The sequence below is a fragment of the Heliangelus exortis genome, chromosome 1 (genome assembly GCF_036169615.1).
Source record: "Heliangelus exortis chromosome 1, bHelExo1.hap1, whole genome shotgun sequence".
NCBI lineage: Eukaryota > Metazoa > Chordata > Aves > Apodiformes > Trochilidae > Heliangelus > Heliangelus exortis.
This window is the reverse complement of record NC_092422.1, coordinates 183,949,537-183,969,353: the sequence shown is the minus strand read 5'-3', so window position 1 is coordinate 183,969,353 and position 19,817 is coordinate 183,949,537. Positions and strand designations below refer to the sequence as shown.

Here is a 19,817-nt window from a genome sequence, read left to right as displayed (position 1 = left end):
AAATATTAAACAATGCCTGATAAGCTTTGTAACTAGTTGAATAGTATTTTAAGAATAAAATTTAGTAATGTGTATATTACAGTAGAATGTATTAAAATTTCTTTCAATTCAGTCACCACCTTCTATTATTTATCTAGACCCATGTTGCCAAAGAACCAGAGTTTCATAATGTGTCTTGGAAAATTATAACGTGAGCTTTTCTTATTAGCTAGACTAAAATTTAATTCACAGCTTAATCTTATTCTCTTTGTTAAGAACCTGTGCATCACCATAACTCTGCCCTTGTTATCCTCACTACTGATACCTTTTCAGTTTTTAAAGGCTTACTCTTGCCCTCAAAGTAAGTATGATAAAAGAGCAGCACTGGGTGTGCTGCTCTGTCATAAATCAAATCCTAATTACAAGTGTTCTCTCCTGGTACTCTTCCTATGGAGACTGTCAGACAGAACACTGCTTATGGCACTGTTACATAAGGGATTACATACAGTCCACGCAGCCAGAAACGAGGAAGCCCTCCTGCCTGTGACTTGCTATGCCAACAAAGCTGTTTATCAGATCCATTCCTCAGTTTATTTTTAAAGAAGAGCCAAAATTCTTACCCACCTTTGTAAAGTACTCTGAGAACTAGGGATAAAAAGGACTTTGTAAATGTCATTCTCATTCTCAAAGCATGGCCTTGCACCCCTGTACCATTAGCCACAGCTACAGAGCTGGGCTAGTGCTGGCTACAAAATCACAGCTTTACACATACCCCTGCTTGGGGAAGACAGGGAAAGATAAGTCCAGAGGAGGGTTGAGGACAATAGAAGGATACAATAGGGGTTAAACACTGTGAGCTTCCTGTGTTATACAGACAAGTAAGTACAGATGGAATTCATTAAAATATTAGACATTACATAAACAGCTAGAATTTGGGAAAACATTTACAATTGGATTTAGTGGGAGCAGGATGAAGGCCTGTTTATTTCTTCTATCATATAGCTACTAAAAAGATTTTTTTTTTTTCTGTGATGGTAGTGGTACTAGTGAAACATTTTCTCATATGCCCAAGTGTCTTTTCACCAGACAAACAAAGTCAATAGGTAAAAAGTTTTAATTTCCTTTCTAAGGAAAACAAATTAGTTTTATTCGTGGAAGGCGACTGACACTAGTTAACAGCCAAATTTAAAAGTAGAAGAGAGGAACCCCTTGCAGATCAAGAACGATCTGTCTTCTAAAAAGATACGAAACTGGCCCTTTTAAAGCAAACCCAACCATTTCCAAACTATGTCTCCCAGCACAGTAGCACTGTTATCATCAAGTTACCAGGTTAGTCAGACAAGCCAAGCTTTAGTGCTTCAAAAATATATTTAAATAAATATCAAACCTTGTTTATCTAATGGCTGGCATCCAATGAATATAACACAGTCCTGATAATAAACAGTGACATGAAACACTGCGCTTTAGTGTCATTACATTGGAAGAATGCATGTTCTGTAGTAGAATATCCCCAAAAAACTCAGTCCTATCTGCAGATGCCACGAACTTCTCAAATATATTTTTTCTCAAAAAAACCCAGAAGCTTTTTTGGAAGTGCCATCTATTTTAATGTATCTGTGTAGCCAAAGCCTACAGTGCATGGAACCTGTATATGTAATATAGAGGTGCTTCAATAGTGAGTAATAACATTTTAAGACGTCAAAGCCAGCAAGGGCACCATGGACTAAAAAACCTCTCATGTTCCATCTCAAGCACAGGCAAATGAGTACTAAGTTTGTTATCTGACAAGTCCTACAGAGCAAAGTCTGAACTGGTGACATGGATGCATGACACAGATATAAACATCTAGGCAAAAATCTAACCTGTGTGATATAAAATTATGTGATATCAAAATGTACCTCCAAATCCAGAAAACACCAAGCTTTAATGCTCTCAAGTAATGTTAACAGAACTACCAAATTACTCCTCTTCAGATTCAGAGGGATTAAAGAAGTACTAAATCTGACAGAAATTTACAATTTAGGAGATTGCTCTGTTGTGCTGTAATTCTTTAACAGAGAAGAGAACATTTGTACTCATATTACTGCAATGTTGTAACACAGATAAGTTTTACATAGGCTTCCCACGGAGTGTTTAATATTAAAGTTTTACAGAATTAAAAATGTTAAACTAACCACCAAGTGCAGAAATCCCACTTACTTCCACATCTGTGAGTTCAAGTGTTTCTCCACCATGGAGTTTAGTGCGAATCGAAAGTGGTCCCATCTTCTGTCAAAGACATAGTACCCTCTTCCCATTAAGCGACTACCATATGAACAAAACTGAAAGAAAGGATATTGCAACGTTTTTTATCAAAAAATATTACTACATCCTAAAATATTTAACACTCACGGGTCCAGGAACACCTTTGTCATTTGTGTCATGCATTTAAAACACGGTTAAAAAGTGTTTTTCACAATCTACTGCATAAATACTTTTTGCATGGTATACAAAATGTGTGCATAATGTTTCAGCTTAGTGTAAGGTATACTTCATACTTCACTAATAAGTCAGCTTACTATCAGGTAATGTGATATTTGTGACACAGAAACAATATAAATGTTAAGGCACCAGTAATGAAGCAATTCTGGCTAATAATACTCTTATGCTTTGGAAAGACATTTACACTGTTCTATGCACATTAGATCTCATAATTGTGTAGCAGGAATAAAAATACAATTGAAGAAGAGAAAGGTGTAATTGGAGCATCTTTAAAATATATTATATGAACAAACAATCCAGTGACATCTCAGTTAAAAATAAACTATCATCCATGGCACCTGCATGACAACAGAGCATCGGATATGCTCTCCATGGTGTATGAAAATCATCTAGAAGAGCAGCAGATATTTTGAGAATTCTGCAGAGCTCAAGACTATTTGTACCACTTCCTCTGGAGATCTTTCTGCAAAGTCCTACTACGCTGAAATGGCATGATTAGGAATCTGCCCTTTCTACAGTTCAGTCTTACTGATCTCACATGACTTAGAGAAATGCTGCAACATCTATTATTGCAGAGAAACCTGCCTAAAATCATCCTCAGAAAACAAGACAACCCTCTGTCATGCAGGGACCAAGTCACATAATTCTGGCTGAGAGCAGAAGCTACTGATGCAGTAGAAAAGCATCTATTTAACATACCTTTCAGCTTAATGGACAGCAAGTGGTGACTGTAACTGTTTATCTTGTCTGCTTCACGACAAGGTTAAAGAGGTTAATTAAAACCACCAACTAAGTTGATAAGCCAGCCTCACCTCCCAGTGACACAGATCAGTTTCTGCTAAGAGGTAGTTTAAGAAGCTACTTCCTTGTCCCTGTTACTTCCTTGTCCTTCCACCTAACTGGAAGGGGGACTGCATAAGCCAAACAGTCCAATATGAAATTTAGCAAGTTAGCATGAACTGTGCTGAAGGCGATTTACAGCATCTTTTCTGACTTCACACTGATATGGGCTCAGAACAGCTCACTATCAGCAACTGCATCAGTTGAGAGATGGTAAAATTTCAAAGAAGAGATGAGTCAGTGGGATTTGCCTTGAAACAACTTGGATCCTAAACCAAAAGGACTATTGATAGCCATGTCTCACTGAAGGTACCTGCTCCTCGATTATTTTTTTAAACTGTATGGACAGACATGCAGTAAGCCTTTAGCTCTTAATTCATAAAGAAGCAGCCAGCAAAAATAGGGAAAAATACAAATACCAAGGAAGCAGGAGGTTACAGCATGTCATAATATTCTAAGGGCTGTAATAACTGAAGAATTTCATCTGACAGTCATTTTATGTTCAGCTCATACTTTTTCCTGGTGTCTGACAGTAACAAGTTCTTCTTTGCTCTAGGGAATACAGACAATGCTACAGTTCCCACAGTGTTCGTTTTATTCTGCAAATCACACGGAAAACACATAAGCAAAGACTTCATTGATTTTATTCCTTGGCTAAATTTTTATGAGAAACAACTGCTTAGAAGTTCAGGAGTTCTCCCATAACTTACTTCTTGGTTTGTACAGTGTAAACAAATTCACACTGCAGAGATAATGCCACAAGGCAGCTCTTACTACTTACAATGAAATTTCTCACCATCACAGGAGAAAGATGCAAACAGTGCCAGAGAAGCACATACTTATGCTGCTGCCAGAGCAGATGGGCTCTGCCGTGCTCTAGACTTTCCATTTTTAGATGAATGAAGCAATAACTTCTAAGTCCACACTCACATAAATTATATTTAATTACTGCTCCAAACCAGTATACAAAAATCGACAAAGCACTGTAACAGCCCTTTGCTGCCTTCAGATTTTCAGAACTATAACCAAATGCAAGGTACAATTTTATAAGAACTATGACAACAAAGAGATTATTTGTTCATGTCACATTTAAAACTTTTCTCAGTTCAGCATAGTTACACCTGAGTTACCATTGTTTGCTTTAGAATACAGTTCTCACAATGTAAGGTCCTCATTCCTTATATTTTTACAAAAAAAATTCTTTTTTCTCCCTTAATTATGTAAGAATAACAGCAAGGCAGACCAGACACAGACACATACCCCAAGAGGTCTGGGATGGTGTCCAGAAAAATGACAGTCTAATTTCTCAGATTCTTCAGCTCCATCCGCTTCTCCTTCATCACTGGACAATCTGCCTGTTAAATCTCCTCCCATGGAAGGCAGTGGCAGTTCTGGTACATACCCACTGTGGTTTGAAGAACTGTTGCTGTTTATGCTATTTGCAGATGACGGTCTAGAAGCAGAATATACATTTAAATTATGAGTGTTCAAAGGTTCTCCAAACCTACCCACTGGTGTCAAGTGTCAAAGTAAATTATACCAGAAATTATCATATAAAGAAAGACAGAAATATACAGAATAGATGAAATTTGGTTTTGTCAGAAATATATCATGGGTTATCATCAAGTTAATGTTAGCAGAAGCACCTCTGTATAGCCTGGGATTTAGTATTTGCCAGGAGGTTTAAGGTCTTGAGAGGCAAATCACATAAAAAAAGCAAACAAAAATCAGATGTGTTTCTTATACAGCACCATTACTCTACTTGATCCCAAGGGTCCAGTTATGAAATTCTATTTCATACAAGAATACTACTGAAATTAGTCTACTAAATACAATAATAAATGTTTAGCTGATCCTCTACAGCGAGGTCAACAAACGAAGTAACTGGGAGAACCTCTTGCAGTATGTAGGTTTTCTTTACCTTTGTCTAAAATCCAGTAAAACAAAGTGGGAAAGCCTTTGCATCACAGGGCACGAAAGAAGCTTGGAAACAAATCAGATTATAAGTAGGGGTGAAAAGGAATCTCAATAGCTGTCTGTACAGCCAAGCATTTATATGGATCTCTAAGGCTGAAGGATATGTCTGTGCTGATGATGATTTTCAGATTTTGTTCAGCCTCATGAATTTATGCTATCAGGACAGATCAGTCATTAAGACTGCAAGCAGGTGCCCTCTTCCGAACTGAGCAGGGATTGCTCAGCACTGTCCATCGGCTAGAAATACTGGCTGCAGCTGCTGTTGTGAGGGACAGATTGTGAAAGTGCTCCTTAACCTTCAGGAAAAGTCAGCCAGGTCAAGGCCAGGCACCTTCAGTGAAGGCAGCAAGCTTTGCCTCAGCAGAGCAAGGAGCACTCGCATAACCTCTTCCAGCAGCAAAGCTGCAGGCTTGCTGGCTCCCTGCAGAGAGGGAGCAAGGCTTTCCTCTGGCACAGCTGCCTGCAAAAACACAGGACAACAGAACAGAGGCACTCCAGCAGAAACAGAGGTAGATTGTACAAACATAACATATGACTGCTAAAATCCTCCTCCTCATGTACCTCTACCTTTGCAATTTCTTCAGTGGACTCTCCCTGAATGACATTCCGGTTTTGTTTCTTTGACTATAATGCTTACTAAAATCAATGTCTGCCTGTGACTGTGTGCTCCCTCCTCTCTATGCATGGACTGTGTAAGGTCACTCATTTTACAAGAAACGTGCAGGCTTCACACCACTTATTTATCTACAGGCATTCTTTCATTGTCCTTTCACTCGAGCCCGGTAGGACCCACCTCTGCCACTGTATGAATAAAATTTCATTACAGCTTGATGAACACAGGGAAAACACTGGAAATGGCTGTCTCTGTGAGCTGAGATAGCAAATACAAAAAACCTCGCTTTGAAATAGGGACTATCTTAGCACAAAAGCCCCAAAATGGGCACCCAATCCTGACCAAGGCTTCTACAAAGAAGAGAAATACAAAACCAAATAAATACAGACAAAACCAACTAGTTTAGCTCTATCTGCTCCAGCCAAAACCAGTAAAAAAAAAAAATTAATAAATCTCATTTGAGATTATAATTTGAATTTGAACTAACTGTAATTTATTATAATATATAACGATTATAATATATATAATTATTATAATTTGAATTGAAATAATTTGAAGAACCTGCTTACATTGTAATATACACTATATACACTAATATACACTAAATTACAACTGTTCTACAAGATATTCCATTGTAATTGGTGAAGAATTTGCATTAAAAAATTCTACATAAATGTGAAAAATTTCACCACTGGTACCTACTCTGGTTAATATAAACACACTTCTACTCCCCAAAGTGTCAGAATGACTCAAATGTAAACTTCCCTAATTATTACTGACCATGTTAGCAAAAAAAATGCATTTTGTCTGAGATTCTAATTAGAAGGTGGACACCACTCCTCAACCCCATTCCCAATCACATCACAGGCTACCATGAACAAATGCAGGTTAATATAAAGGTAATTGATCCTCTGCTGCTAAGAGAAACTCTTACATTACTAAGTTTTACATTAATAACATGCAACAGCCTAAAGAAATACCAAATAATTATAAAATTAGCTAGATGAAAGACTATGACATTTCTTAAAGCACCTTCAGAATGCAAGATTCCACATTTGGGAATGGGTTACCTTGGAAGTACAGAATTTGGTGGTCTAGATTTTGCAGGAGACGTTACTTTAGATTCTTGCCCAGAGTTCACTGAAGATCCTGACAGAGAGTCTTGTGCTGGTGTGGGCTGGCTCTGATAGCTTTCCCTTGCAGATGGTGGATGCTCTTTGTCTTTTGCAACTTCTTTTTCCCTGGATCGAGCTTTGTGTTCAGCTAGAAGGATGTCAAACTGTTTTTTACGGCCTGGAACTGCTCGTCGATGATTAAGTGAATGAGTCTAAAAATAGGGTGGTTAAAAAGCATTTGTGTGTGCATGACATTGTTTATGAGTCCTCTATACTTCCGATACACCAAAACTCTAAAAGATCAATCTACTTCAAACAACTTTAGCCACAGTTATGGAAATAAAGCTGTTATTCCACATTATCTTTGATAACTTACACAGTTATTCTTAAGAAATGTCAACATGGAGGCTAAAATTACATTTTGCAACAGTTTTCATATAATAGAGTCTATTGACTTACCTTTTGCAAAACGAAAATAGAATTCCAATAATTTTAAAATATTAAGAAATAATGTAATTGTAGCTCTTAACTTACAATGAAAAACTGATGTCATTGAAAAATGCAAATACAGTTTAAAGTGAATTTACCAGATCATCTCTACAGACAAGCAGCACACACACATACAAATGTTCATTATAAATGTCTTAGGTTGCTGCTATTTTTTGAAGTGAGACTTACTACTATCACAAGGGCAGTCCCCAAGTAATTTATTACACAAAAGTCACGTTAGTTCTTTTCCTAACAATTAACTATATTCCAACATTTTTGCACACATGAACCAAAAAAGGTGCATTTAAAGTAATGCTGGTGCTTCTACATGAAACATTAATGCTTTTTGCATAACAAAATGACAAGAAAAAACCCTTTTAGAAATATAAGTGGAATAATGCAGATGCTCTGATTCAAAGGAACAGAATTACTCAAAAGAATTACCTGAAGACAGCGTCTGAATACCATACCCATTGTCTGTAAGACAGGAGCAGGTATGACCTTTCAAACTACTGTGGCAGGATTTAAACTATAACAAAGCATCTGATATTTTATCTTCTAAGAAAAATACCTTGCAGGTGAGCGATCTTGTGCAAGGTTTCTTTGTTTCAGGATCCAGTACTCCACAGTGTTTATTTGGGTCAAATTCTCTTTCTGTTTGATGGGGGGATGGGTGGAGAGAAAAAGGAGAAAAAATATAGATTAGAAATTTCAACCAGAGTACTTTTAATTTTTGCCAAATACTACTTGACTGAGACAGGTTCATCCTGAACTACTGTCCCCAACCTCAGCAACTCATGATAATGCAAAATGCATTACTCCCAGGTGTGCATTTTTTGTTCTTACATGTTTCAAACTATTTAGAGCAGGACTTCAATCACAGACCTCACTGAAATAAGTCTGTGTACAGAGCTGTGCTCGGAGTGGCCCAAACACAGGCCCAAGCCAAAAACTCACAAGCCGAGCTCTGGCTGCCTCTGAGGCCATGAAACAGCACTGGGGAATCCAGCTGCTGGGCTTGGCTGAGACACCTGCAGACTGAGTATCACATGTGCTTCAAAGCACATTTCTTTGACATACTCAGAAACTCTGAAAAATAAACCCATGGTGTCCGAAAAGTAAATGCAAGGTTACTAGTGGCATTTTAAAAACAAAGTTTATCTAAATCTGCCCCTTAGATCTGTGAAAAAATAATATGTATGTTAATTCTTATTTTCCTAAGTGAAGGAAGGCATGGAGTTTAAAGTTGGCAAAGATTATGAAAAAAAGGCTTTTACGTGAGTTCTACTCAAGATTAACATTAAAAGTGCATTAATATTTAACATGCTGCACTTGCAAATTTCTTCTTCATTAATATTTTAGTATTTATATACCATGGATACCATCACCTCCTTTAGGTTATGTTAATATAACTTCTGGATTTGCACTACAGAGCTATAACAAAACTGTGGACATATATTTTTTAATTTATGGTGCTAAAAAATATCTACCATTATCTTTATATACTTTGAAATAATATGTTTTAATTGGCAGACTGGCTTGCTTTTGTTTGTGGAATATAAACTATTTGCCTAAGCCTATTTTAACTATACACTGGTGTTACATTCAGATATCATAAACATCCTGTACTCAAATACAGCATCTAATCTGAGGATCTAAAAATTCTTTATAAACAAACAAATCAGAGCTAAGATGAAGACAGCAATTTACAGCTATGTGACAATGTTATGACAGCACTGCAGGTAGTAAAGCAGCTGGAAGAAGAAACGTGAGGCCAAGCAGCCTACTTCACATGGCATCTGTCATCCAGATATCCCAAATACTACAATTTTTATATATTCTGCTGTATGGACTTAGAAATTATAATGCAAACATTAAAGGGTTATATCTTATTAACCTATCATCAGAGACACACCAGCAAGTGAGCTTGGAAAAAACAATTGACACTGCTTTTTTGGTGAAATCTACAAAGGGAATGGAGCCTGCTACATGTAGTTGTAATTTTTGTGGCCTTTATGTCACAATGGAAGCAGAAAAGAAGCTCTGTATGACTAAACATGATAAACTTTTTTTTTTTTTTTTTCAGTTAATGAATTAAAATGCATGTTCATGAATTGAAGGAGTTAATTACTGGGTTGGTATTTTCTTTTTTTGAGTGTATGATATTCCTATCACAGTTTCCTGAATCATTCACCTAAAAACCTTCAATGCAAATTGAAAACCAAACTGAATAGACTATATGGACTTGTGAATATGCTTTTAAATAAAAAATACTGATGGTAATCATGAGGCTATGGAATGTCTTCTGAAAGTCACCAGGCAAGGACTTTTTTGGACACACAGGGAAATACTTCAGTAGTGATTCCTTTGGGAGCAATCAGATTGCTACTTGTTAAGTGTCTCAGCCAAGAAAGACTTGCAGGACTGGTTATAGCAAATTCAGTTTTTAGGAACCCATATAGAGGTAAAAATCATGAATTATACTTAGAAAAAAATGAAAGCTTCTGCCATGTACCAAGCAAGGAAACAGCACGCCTTCCCTGAGAAACAGAAAATGCTAAGCAATCAGGAAAACAATTCTGTCTCAAATATGTGTGGCTGTTCCAGAGGAATCATGGACATCTAATTGCCAGCTTCAGATGTGCCTGGTTTGGGCAACACATGAAATTAAGGTTATCTCCTTCTTAGCAATAACAAAATTCAGCTTCTGACTACCTCTATACTAGGAAACATGGAGGGCAAGAACCCCTGGACTCTAATGCACAGACAGAGCTTGAGGAAGCTGTTTCTCCAGAACAGTCCCCATTTCTTCACGTTCGGTGAAGGGAGTAAAAAGCATTCATTATAACCTCACTGAAGGAGCCCAAACTGAATTAACTCAAGCTCCCACTGGCAACACAACAGATATTCTTGGTGTAAACTGGACATCTGCATTTTTTTTTTTTTTATGTTTGCAACTGGGGAGCACTGATCCACTTTTGCTGGGAAGGTAGAGACTATCTTCTGTGGTTCCACAAGCTGTTTCCTCTCTTGCCAACAACAGTGGCCCTGAAAACTGGGCAGGTTCATTTCTCATGCAAACAACCACTAGCACTCAGCAAAGCAAAAGACAAATGTCAGTCACAGTTAGGGAAAGAGCATGAGAAATAGTGGAGGTAACCAAAAAGGAAAGAAAACAGATGTAAACTAGCCAGACCTATTTCAAGAGCTTGTAAAATTAACAGCAGTACAGTTCTACAGCAGCTGATGGAAGAAAACCTAAATTTCTGAGCCATTCTTTTAGTGTAAAATGAATGAAAGTTACATGGTATCTAAAATAATAATCTCATTGACCTTCCAAAATCTTTCTCAGCCTTTGCACAGTTCTGTTTAATAATGGAGAGGAATCCATCATAGTGACACACAATCTGCAAGCCATTCATCTGCAGTGCTCTCAGGAGTTTTCTTTGCATCATCACTAAATTACTGTGTTGCTACATCAATACATGAGGCAGTAGAAGCAAGACAGAATGGATTCCAAATCTCACAATTACACAAGAGCTTTAGAAAAAAAAAAAAGAGTATCAATTCTGTGGATTTGCTAACCATATAGAAGTATACTGATGTCTATCAGAGAGCTCAAACAGCCCTGTGCAGAGTGCCAGCCTTGTTTGGAAATCTGCACCCATAAAAAGTTCCCTAGCCTGTAAGACATTGGGAGTGACAGCTTAAGACAGAGTCACCTCCACAAAAAACACAGTCAAGCCGAGGGAAGGCCCTACAGAAATGAGTCTCCTTCATGAATACATTTCAGCAAACACTTGCACAGAAAAAGGTACCTGAGCATCACCTACAGTCCTGCCATATGTGGTGATATGAAGAACACAAGTATCTCAAAAAGCACTAGATTCAATTGCCCAACTTGGAATTCATAATTGATTAAGGATCTAGACCATTAAAACAAGCCAATATTTTAAATTAACTGCAAAATATAGTTTTTATTAGAATAATGAAATGGATCTTGACAAGTGAAATATAAGGTTTAAAAGCCTAACCAGCTACTTTCTCTTTATATTTTTTTTCATTTCATGGAACACTAAATAAACAATGCTTTTGTTTTCTTAGATGCCACCTTTAACTAGTTAAGAAAGCAATCAAGTGATGGCATCATTCCATACCCCACACCCCTCACTGGTCTGGAATCAAGCCAAGGTACCACAGGCTAACTGCCAAATTTGAGAAAATGAAAACATAAACCTGATATTCAGTAAAAAAATTGGGCACACTCATTAACTGGAAATGAAATCATTTATCTTCTACAACTTAGACTTGGTTGATAACCAGTGCACATTTAGAAATCATGTGAACTAAGTTTCTGCAGAAGTGACAACCTAATGCGGATCATGCTGCCATCAGCCAAATTAGCCTTTCAGCACACACAAGAAGTTCCTGCCCAAATCACAAAGTACTGCCAGCTGATGAATAGACCCTGCACAGCTTCTGAAGCTGTAAACTCGGGTCAGTTACTTTTGCTTTTAAAAATAAATAAATAAATCCCTCAAAACACTTTTGTTTCTTTTCATTCAGAACAAAAATATATTTTTAGCTTTAGGGGGCAAGATCTCTACTCACTCCCCAACAGCTGGCACTGGTCACAGAAAACTCCACAGAAAACAATTCTCACTCCAAATAGATGACAACTTTTTAAACTGAACCTCTGCCCTCCCCAACAATGGGGTGCTCTGTGCTTTGGTACCAGATTTGCACAGGAAATGCCCTGCCTAAGGCCACCCAGGGCAGTCCCACATTTAGCACTGCACCCTCAATCCTGTCATCCTGTCACCCTGAGAAAGATCTGAGATTCTCAGGCTACAAAGGTCTTCACTCATGTGAGGTGCCAGAGGAGAGGGATGGAGGGGATTAATGACTTACAAGGCTTCCCCAGCTCTCCTCATATCTTCTTAGAATTTTCTAGTACTTAAAATCAAGAAAGAAGACCATTTGAAAAATCCTGACTTGGCAGATAATCTTAAACCTCAACGTGATCATGTCTGTACTAAAGTCATGCAACCACAACACATTTTCTTTTGTTATAAACAGACCCGAATTGCATAATGGTTTGAGGAAGCCTTCTCCTTTTCTGTTTTAATGAATTTGCTTCCTTAAATATTTATATCTGTCCTGTTGACCAGTTGAGAAATGCATTAAACACTCTAATTTAAAGCTGAACAGAATGTGTACTTTGAAAATACTTTACACATGCTAAGAGTGTGAAAGCTTTCTTTTTCAGATATGCAAACTGGCATCTTACAGTAAAAAAAAAAAAAAAAAAAAAAAAATCAAACCAAAATCAGGATACAGCATTTTATAAGCATGTTATTTCTGAGATACAGAAATATTACTGAAGAATGATGAACTATCTCAAAAGGCGAATTACATCATCACTCACCTGAAAGTCTTTTGTAAGGCTTGTTACTGCTTTTAGTGCCATTTTGGTGTTTCTTGTCTATTGATGGAGCTATAATTCCTTTGCCGTTCAGAATCTTTTCTGGTGACGGTGGCACTGACTTGGATGTCAAACCAGATTTAACCAAAGTTGGAGCAGGTACGGTAGATGCAGAGGCTGAGGAGGAGGTGATGGTGGTAGTGGTTGCAGAATTCATTTTAACGTTGGCACCATCTGCCTTCACTAGGTTAGGAATTTTCTCTAGGCTGACTACTGGAACAGGAACACTGCAAAATCAAAGGAAATCTTCAAGTTGTATTTTCTGTCCCAAAATTAAACAGCTACTTAATCCCCTTACACAGACAAAAAGTTTCAGTGCAAGTGACATAGTATCCTCAGACCAGACTAAAATGAAATATATTATTGACTATTCTTGTTCCATCATAGGTTTACAAAACCAGGTATCTCAAAGCCTGGCAATATAGAGAATTATGAAAATGAACCTTTGTGTGGTGTTTTTTTGTTTGTTTCTTTCTTGGTTTTTTCCTAAGATCCAATTCTCTGCTATTCATAAACAAAGTATTTCTTTGGTTCTTTGCAAAACATATCCCCTTGCATATATGGTCTCATGCCTTTAACACAAGCTCATATCAGACACGTGTATGCTGAATACACTCAGCATCAGGAAATGGTTTGTAGCCATGTTAATATTTTTAAACAAACACGAAAATAATTCAGATGCTCAGAAGTGTGTGAATGACATAAAAGTTCTGGAAACAAGGAAAAAAGAGATTTTAAGCATAGAAGTCTTAACAGCTGTCTCTTTTAAAGTATTAAAGTCCTTGATGAATTGCACATTACTAAAGTGTATTTTTAATAAAACCTGGTGAACTTAAAAATTAAAATTCCCAATGTAGTTATTAGCTTACTTTTATAGAATAAAGTTTGCAGTATCTAATTTTTCCTAAGTTAAGTACTGCCACAGCGTATTTGTGACACTAAAAAATTTTATCTTATCAATTTGGCAGCAAAAAAGATTGAAAGAAGTGACTTTCAATGCCTACGTTGTTTTAACGTTTCCGGTTCCTACCTGATGAGGAAATATCCAGCAGCAGTAACCGGTTTTTACTTACACAACAATTCCAAAACTGTTTGTCTTCTGACTACCAATTAATATACAATATATATCCCTCCTTACCGAAACAAACCCAGAGAGAAAATATTATTTAGAAAATCTAAATTTTCAGACCTTTAAGCCCAGGCCTCATTGGAGGCTGCAAGTGAAAACATCTCACTTACTCTGTTCTTCCCATACACTGTTTGAGGAGTTCCTTTTGCCAAATAGTTGACTGCCTGCCTGGTAAATAAATTCACACACAGATAATGCAAAAATGACAATTTTCAGACTGCCATGCCACAGTGACCAAACAAAAGAAACATGGTTTTCTTAAATAAAGATGCAATAGTGATATTTAGAAGGGAAAAAAAAATTCCTCATGTAGAAGCATGAGAGTCTCCTTAGCAGTATTCCTATCTTTCCCTTTCTGAATCACAGAGCGAAGTTAACCTTCATAATTTTAATCTCCAGTACAAAGGTGGCAATCAAGCAGGTTGTCCCATACAGAAAAAGATCTTACAACTTGGATATTCTTTAATCTATTACGTCTGGGCTAGAGGTAAAATGAAATATTTTAAAAGGTAAAATGAATATTTATAAATAAATAAATAAAATAAACAAATGTAAATGAATATTTATAAAGAGTAAGAAATTACTCCTTAGCAAACTGTACTCAAAGAACAACCTGCTTGCAACATCACTGCCGTAATTTTGCAAGGTAGTGCAGAGGTTCTACTGGTGCAATACTCGTGCTATTTGTTAAATACACAACTCTGCTAGATCAGTATGTATTCTGAAGTCCTCTGGCATGCTGCAGCTCAGGTAAGCAGAGTTTTTTTGCCAGAGACCACACTGCTGTTAATGTTCCAAGACAGGCAACATTTGGCCATCTGCACATCATCATACAGCTCAGGGCTTCCTTCCATTCCTAAGTCTCACATAATTTCAGTCTTTTGTGTTGAAAGATGGCATGTGAAAAATGGCCCTTTCGCTACATTTTTCCTATGGAAGAAATGGTTAGCAGGTGTGGAGGTTCTGCCTTCAGAAAAAGATGATTTTGAGAAGACATTCCCCTGGGACACCCTTAGGGAACATTGGAAGCAGGGTCCAAAATTACTCCGAGCCTGAACTTGTGGGCTACTCTGTGTCCCCATGGCTGATAAGCAGAAAGTGCAGTGTGTGGCTGGAGTGGGTATTCATCCTTGTCTAAGTGTATTTTAACATAGAAAAATGTATGAACATTGATATAAATAATACATATATAAAACTAGAAAGACGATGTACTCTAAAGCTGCAATTAAACTATATGAAACTTCCATATGCTGTGGTACCATGAATACAGCAGTCAGGACACAGATTTGATGGCAGGAAAGTGTAGAGTGCTGGCCAGTAACCAAGAAGAAAAAATTAACTCACTCACAAAACCAGAACTGCATTAAATATTTCAATGATAATATAAACATGCAGCTATGAAAGAGAGGATTTGGTCACCTACTTTTTTAAACTGGTCTGAATTTCTTTAGTTAAGTGACAGATACAAATTATAACATCTCAGGGTAAGAATTTTATTTTTTTCGTTTAAACAGATGGCAATTATATCTTCTGAAAATAGATTTTTTTTTTTACTCTAGATGAAGTAGTTTTTATTATCTAAAAGCTATATAAGAACCTAAGATCAAATCTTCATGCCCCATTTCTAACATGTAAATTCTAAGTACGGATACACAGTGGAAGGGTCAAGAGTATTATCTGGTCTAGTAGTAAAATATGGTTAATAGATCTCAAAAAAGTTAAAAGTTTCTCTATTTTGCAGTGCTCAGAACCTCAAATCTAAGGGCACATATGGGTGGATCACTGTGACAACAAAAAAGCCCAGGGGAGGAAACATTTTCACTGTTTTGTTACAGATCAACACATCAACCTTCATTATGGACTTAATTGCAGTGTAGAAGAAAAAAGAAAAATACTCCAATATTTGAAGACACATTCTACAGGACTCCTGGCAGTCTACAATAAACTATTGGATATCTCAGAAGTTAGAGATGGTAATTTATATGCATATTTTAAAAAAATAAAATATGAGCAGGTGCTGCATTCAACATTAAGGAATTCCAGATTTATCTTAACACAGAGATGAATCAATAACCAAACAGAAAATTGGAAGCTACACAGGACCAGTGATCATGATCAACTGCTAAGGACTCAAAAGGGAAATAAATCACAAAGATTTCTATGTTATAGTTGCAGAGAATTATTTTCCTAAGCTGAGTTTCTTAAGTGAAAAATTTGTTTTTAAAAAAAAGAAGTTTAGGATTTCTTTTAAAGTTTGTTAGAAAATTTTTTAAAGTTCCTTAATACCCTATTTACTATATTTTTAAAAGGATTTTTTTAATGAAGAGTCTGTTTAGGTTTAGTAAAGACAGCTGCTTAAAGGGAGGGTGAGAAAAGCAACATGCAACAAACATAAAAAACAAGGAAGGGCACATAATAAAACTGAGAAAAATTAGAGTACAGCCAAAGAAAGGTGAGAAAAATCTACATTTGGTGAGGGCAAATTTACCTTTTTTTTTTAGAAAAGAAATTCTAATAATAATAGCAGTATCTACCTAAAACACAGTAAAATAGTTACTAGTGATGCAAAAATGACAGAAATATTCACTATTTCTACTATACTAAGAAGGACGCATGATAGTGTTTTCCAATCAGATAAAATTATTACACCTCAGAAAGCGTAAAGTGCCAACTGAAAAATAATTTTTTTTTTTAGCATAAGGGAAGCAGGATAATATGGTCATGAGTTCCAAAAGAGCTGGAGAGATATTTGGTCTCAGCATATTAATTTCTAATTGACTTTGGAATATTTGGCAACTTGAAGAAGTGCTGGTGTTGCATCCCCATTGAAATCCCAAACCAGAATGTCTTGTAAAAAGTAACGGAAAAGCTCTTAAAATAAACTGATAAATGACTATTTCATATGGTTTTGCTGAAATTCATATCTTGGCAAACAAATCCGGTTTCACTTTTGGATGACCAGTTAAGCTGACAAAGATCACTGAAAATGTTCCAACTTTTGCAGGGCATTATAAAGCACAAATAAGAACAGTTTAAAAGCACATGTTGAACAATAAAAAATTAAAAGCTAGTTTTAAAAAAAATAATAATTCAATAAAGGTGCTTGCTAGGGGGATTTATTTTTTTTAAGCCATCATTACCAAGTCTGATGTGACTGAAAATGTAACTGGTCTTCAGAAACTCATGTAAGGTTACTGGTGATAAATTTACTGATGGAATCAGAACTGAGGGAAATGAAGTAATTAAGAAATAAAGCCAGTTGTTAAAAATAGCACAGAGTGTTTGATAAAGTTCATTAACTAAAAAATTATTTTAATACCAGCAAATGTACACATGAAACAAGAAGATATTCAGTCCATAGTGAAATAAAGGGAAACAACTAGAAAATAGTAACGAAAATATTTGATGTTCTCCATTGACAAGCTCTATAAACTTTTATTGTATTATTGTGCTTATATTAAAAAAGGAATATGGCAAATAAGGTAAAGGAGCAAATTCAGTTTTCATATATCCTTCTTTATATTGATACTGGACTATAGCTGAATATGGCTTTCAGTGTTGCTGACCAGTGGTTCAATACCAAAGCTGATGGCATAGAAGGGAACCAGAAAATGGCTACAAAAATTTCCAAGGGCTACATAAAGCGGTTGGCCATGACAGGCCTCAAAAACTCATTCTCTTTTTCAGACAGGATAGCATATTTCCTTCTGTTTTCTCATGTTCTTGGTCAGGCAGTTAGACAAAATGTTCACTGTAGATCCCCTCCAGCTGAAATTCTATTCTGTCCTACCTATCCTATTTTATTCTAACTACACCTTCAGCAGAATCTGCTGTAAAATCCCACAGTGAGAATCTCCTTCCCTCCTCACTATCTTGTGGCAAATTCTTTTAATTCCAATTCATTGCTTGTGATTGTCATTCCCAACAAGAAAAAAAAAACTTGTGGTGTGTTGCAACACTCCCATGCCCAGAGCTCCTTATTACCTCTATTTTCCTTTCCTTAGGGTTTTTAAAATTATGTTTCTTTGTTGTTATGTAATTCTGCTGTGGTTTTCTTTTGGTCATTCATAACATTCATATATTATAATTATATTAATTCTACAACCTCATCCACCCGTTCAATTATTTTAAAATTTGTTACCAAAGAAATTCACAAACATTTAAAACCATAAAATTTTGCTGTATTCTACATTGCTTGGTCACCTCTACAATATAAAAAAGTTCTTGTGATTTAGTGTTAGAATATATGGTCCAAATTAACTCTGCTGAATTTTGTTCCCAATTCCATATTGCATTTAGAATATTTTTAAATCTTGACTAGCTTCACTTCTCAACCTCAGTATGAAGCATGGTGTTTCTTAACACAAAGAAATAGAGACTAAGAGCTGATGAAAAAGACCCTTTGAAAGGTTACATTATAAATTTTAAATTATTACCCACGGGTAATCAAGTAATGGGATCACAAATACCTTTGTGATCGTGTTTCTGTTTACAGAAAGAGTGTCAGTTTGCTACATGTTGTTGACAACCATGTAATTTCTGTTTTATTTTCTTCATTTTCAGAACTTCTGGCAGGCAATGGCTAATCCCTGTGGAGGGAGGCCAAAGAGACTTGCTTCAGCTTGTATCCCAGGGCTAGCTTTAACACTTCTTCCCAATTTTACACTGCCTCAGGATTGCAGATGGGTGGAAATGAACACCCTGTAGCATCACAGCACCGAAATACTCCAAGGCAGTGCTCAGAAGCTGTGCTGGGGCATGGCAAGTTAAGCAGCTTCCTGTGGGCAGGTAAGGAGGGAGGAAGAGAGTTCCAGCTGCAGGAATGCCTTTTATAAAGGCTAAGGATCTGGGCTGTTCTTATTAATTATAATAACTAGATCAATATTATTGCTATTACTACCAATCGTCATGGTCTTTTTTTGCTTCCCCCCCTGTTATTTACCCTTTGTACTTCTTACCACCTCAACTGCAAGCTTCAGAAAACTATAGTTTACAATTATCTTGTGCACAGCACAGTGGTGCTCCAGTCTCTAAGCACTGCTGTATTAATAGCAATGATGTTAGAGAGATACACAGGGGAAACAAATCAGAGCTGACAGGTATTTGTGGGTGATGTATTCACAATAATCCTTCATATTCCAACTAAAAGAAGGAGAGCATTCAAAGAGCAGCTACAAAGATGAAACAGTTCCAGATCTTTTCCATCTGATCATTTAAAACAGTTGCTGAGAACAACCTGAGCCTCTGCAGCACATCTTAGAACAAGACAGTATGTGAAAAAGAGCTACTTGGTCAGTGCTTAAGATGATGACTCAACCAAAAATACAAATGAATTAAACTGCGAGGTGCTGGGTTTACACAGAGGCAGGCCTGACAATAGACAGACACACTGGGTGATGCTGCTGCAGAGGCCATTGCTGAAATACTCCTGTACTTCCAACAGCCAAAATTTAGAAGAGATGCTGTATGGATGAATCAGGCAAGCACATAAAAAATTATCTGGGGTCTGGAAATCAATCATTACAACTGATGCAATTCCTGAACTAAGCTGATTTGATAACTGTCTAGAACTGTCATGAACTACATCAATATTTGGGGCATGAGATTTCCATGTAACAGACAAAAGCACTGAATAACTGGAAACTTCTGGCAATGACAAACTACAACACACTCCGATAAGTCCTGAATCTTATTTGCAGTTTTGAGACA

At 36.6% G+C, this 19,817-nt stretch overlaps 1 protein-coding gene across 9 annotated transcripts in view; it reads right to left on the bottom strand.

Annotated features, from left to right (window-relative positions):
* ATXN7L1 (ataxin 7 like 1) overlaps positions 1-19,817 on the bottom strand; it is a 113,581-nt gene that overhangs the window by 11,938 nt on the left and 81,826 nt on the right. For all 9 annotated transcript variants that reach the window (XM_071733942.1, XM_071733941.1, XM_071733944.1 and 6 more), the window contains 5 exons: positions 12,923-13,206; positions 8,066-8,148; positions 6,961-7,217; positions 4,561-4,753; positions 2,179-2,300 (listed from right to left, as the gene is read on the bottom strand). In XM_071733942.1, coding sequence (XP_071590043.1) covers positions 2,179-2,300; positions 4,561-4,753; positions 6,961-7,217; positions 8,066-8,148; positions 12,923-13,206 — 939 coding nt within the window. The remainder of the gene's footprint in view (positions 1-2,178; positions 2,301-4,560; positions 4,754-6,960; positions 7,218-8,065; positions 8,149-12,922; positions 13,207-19,817) is intronic.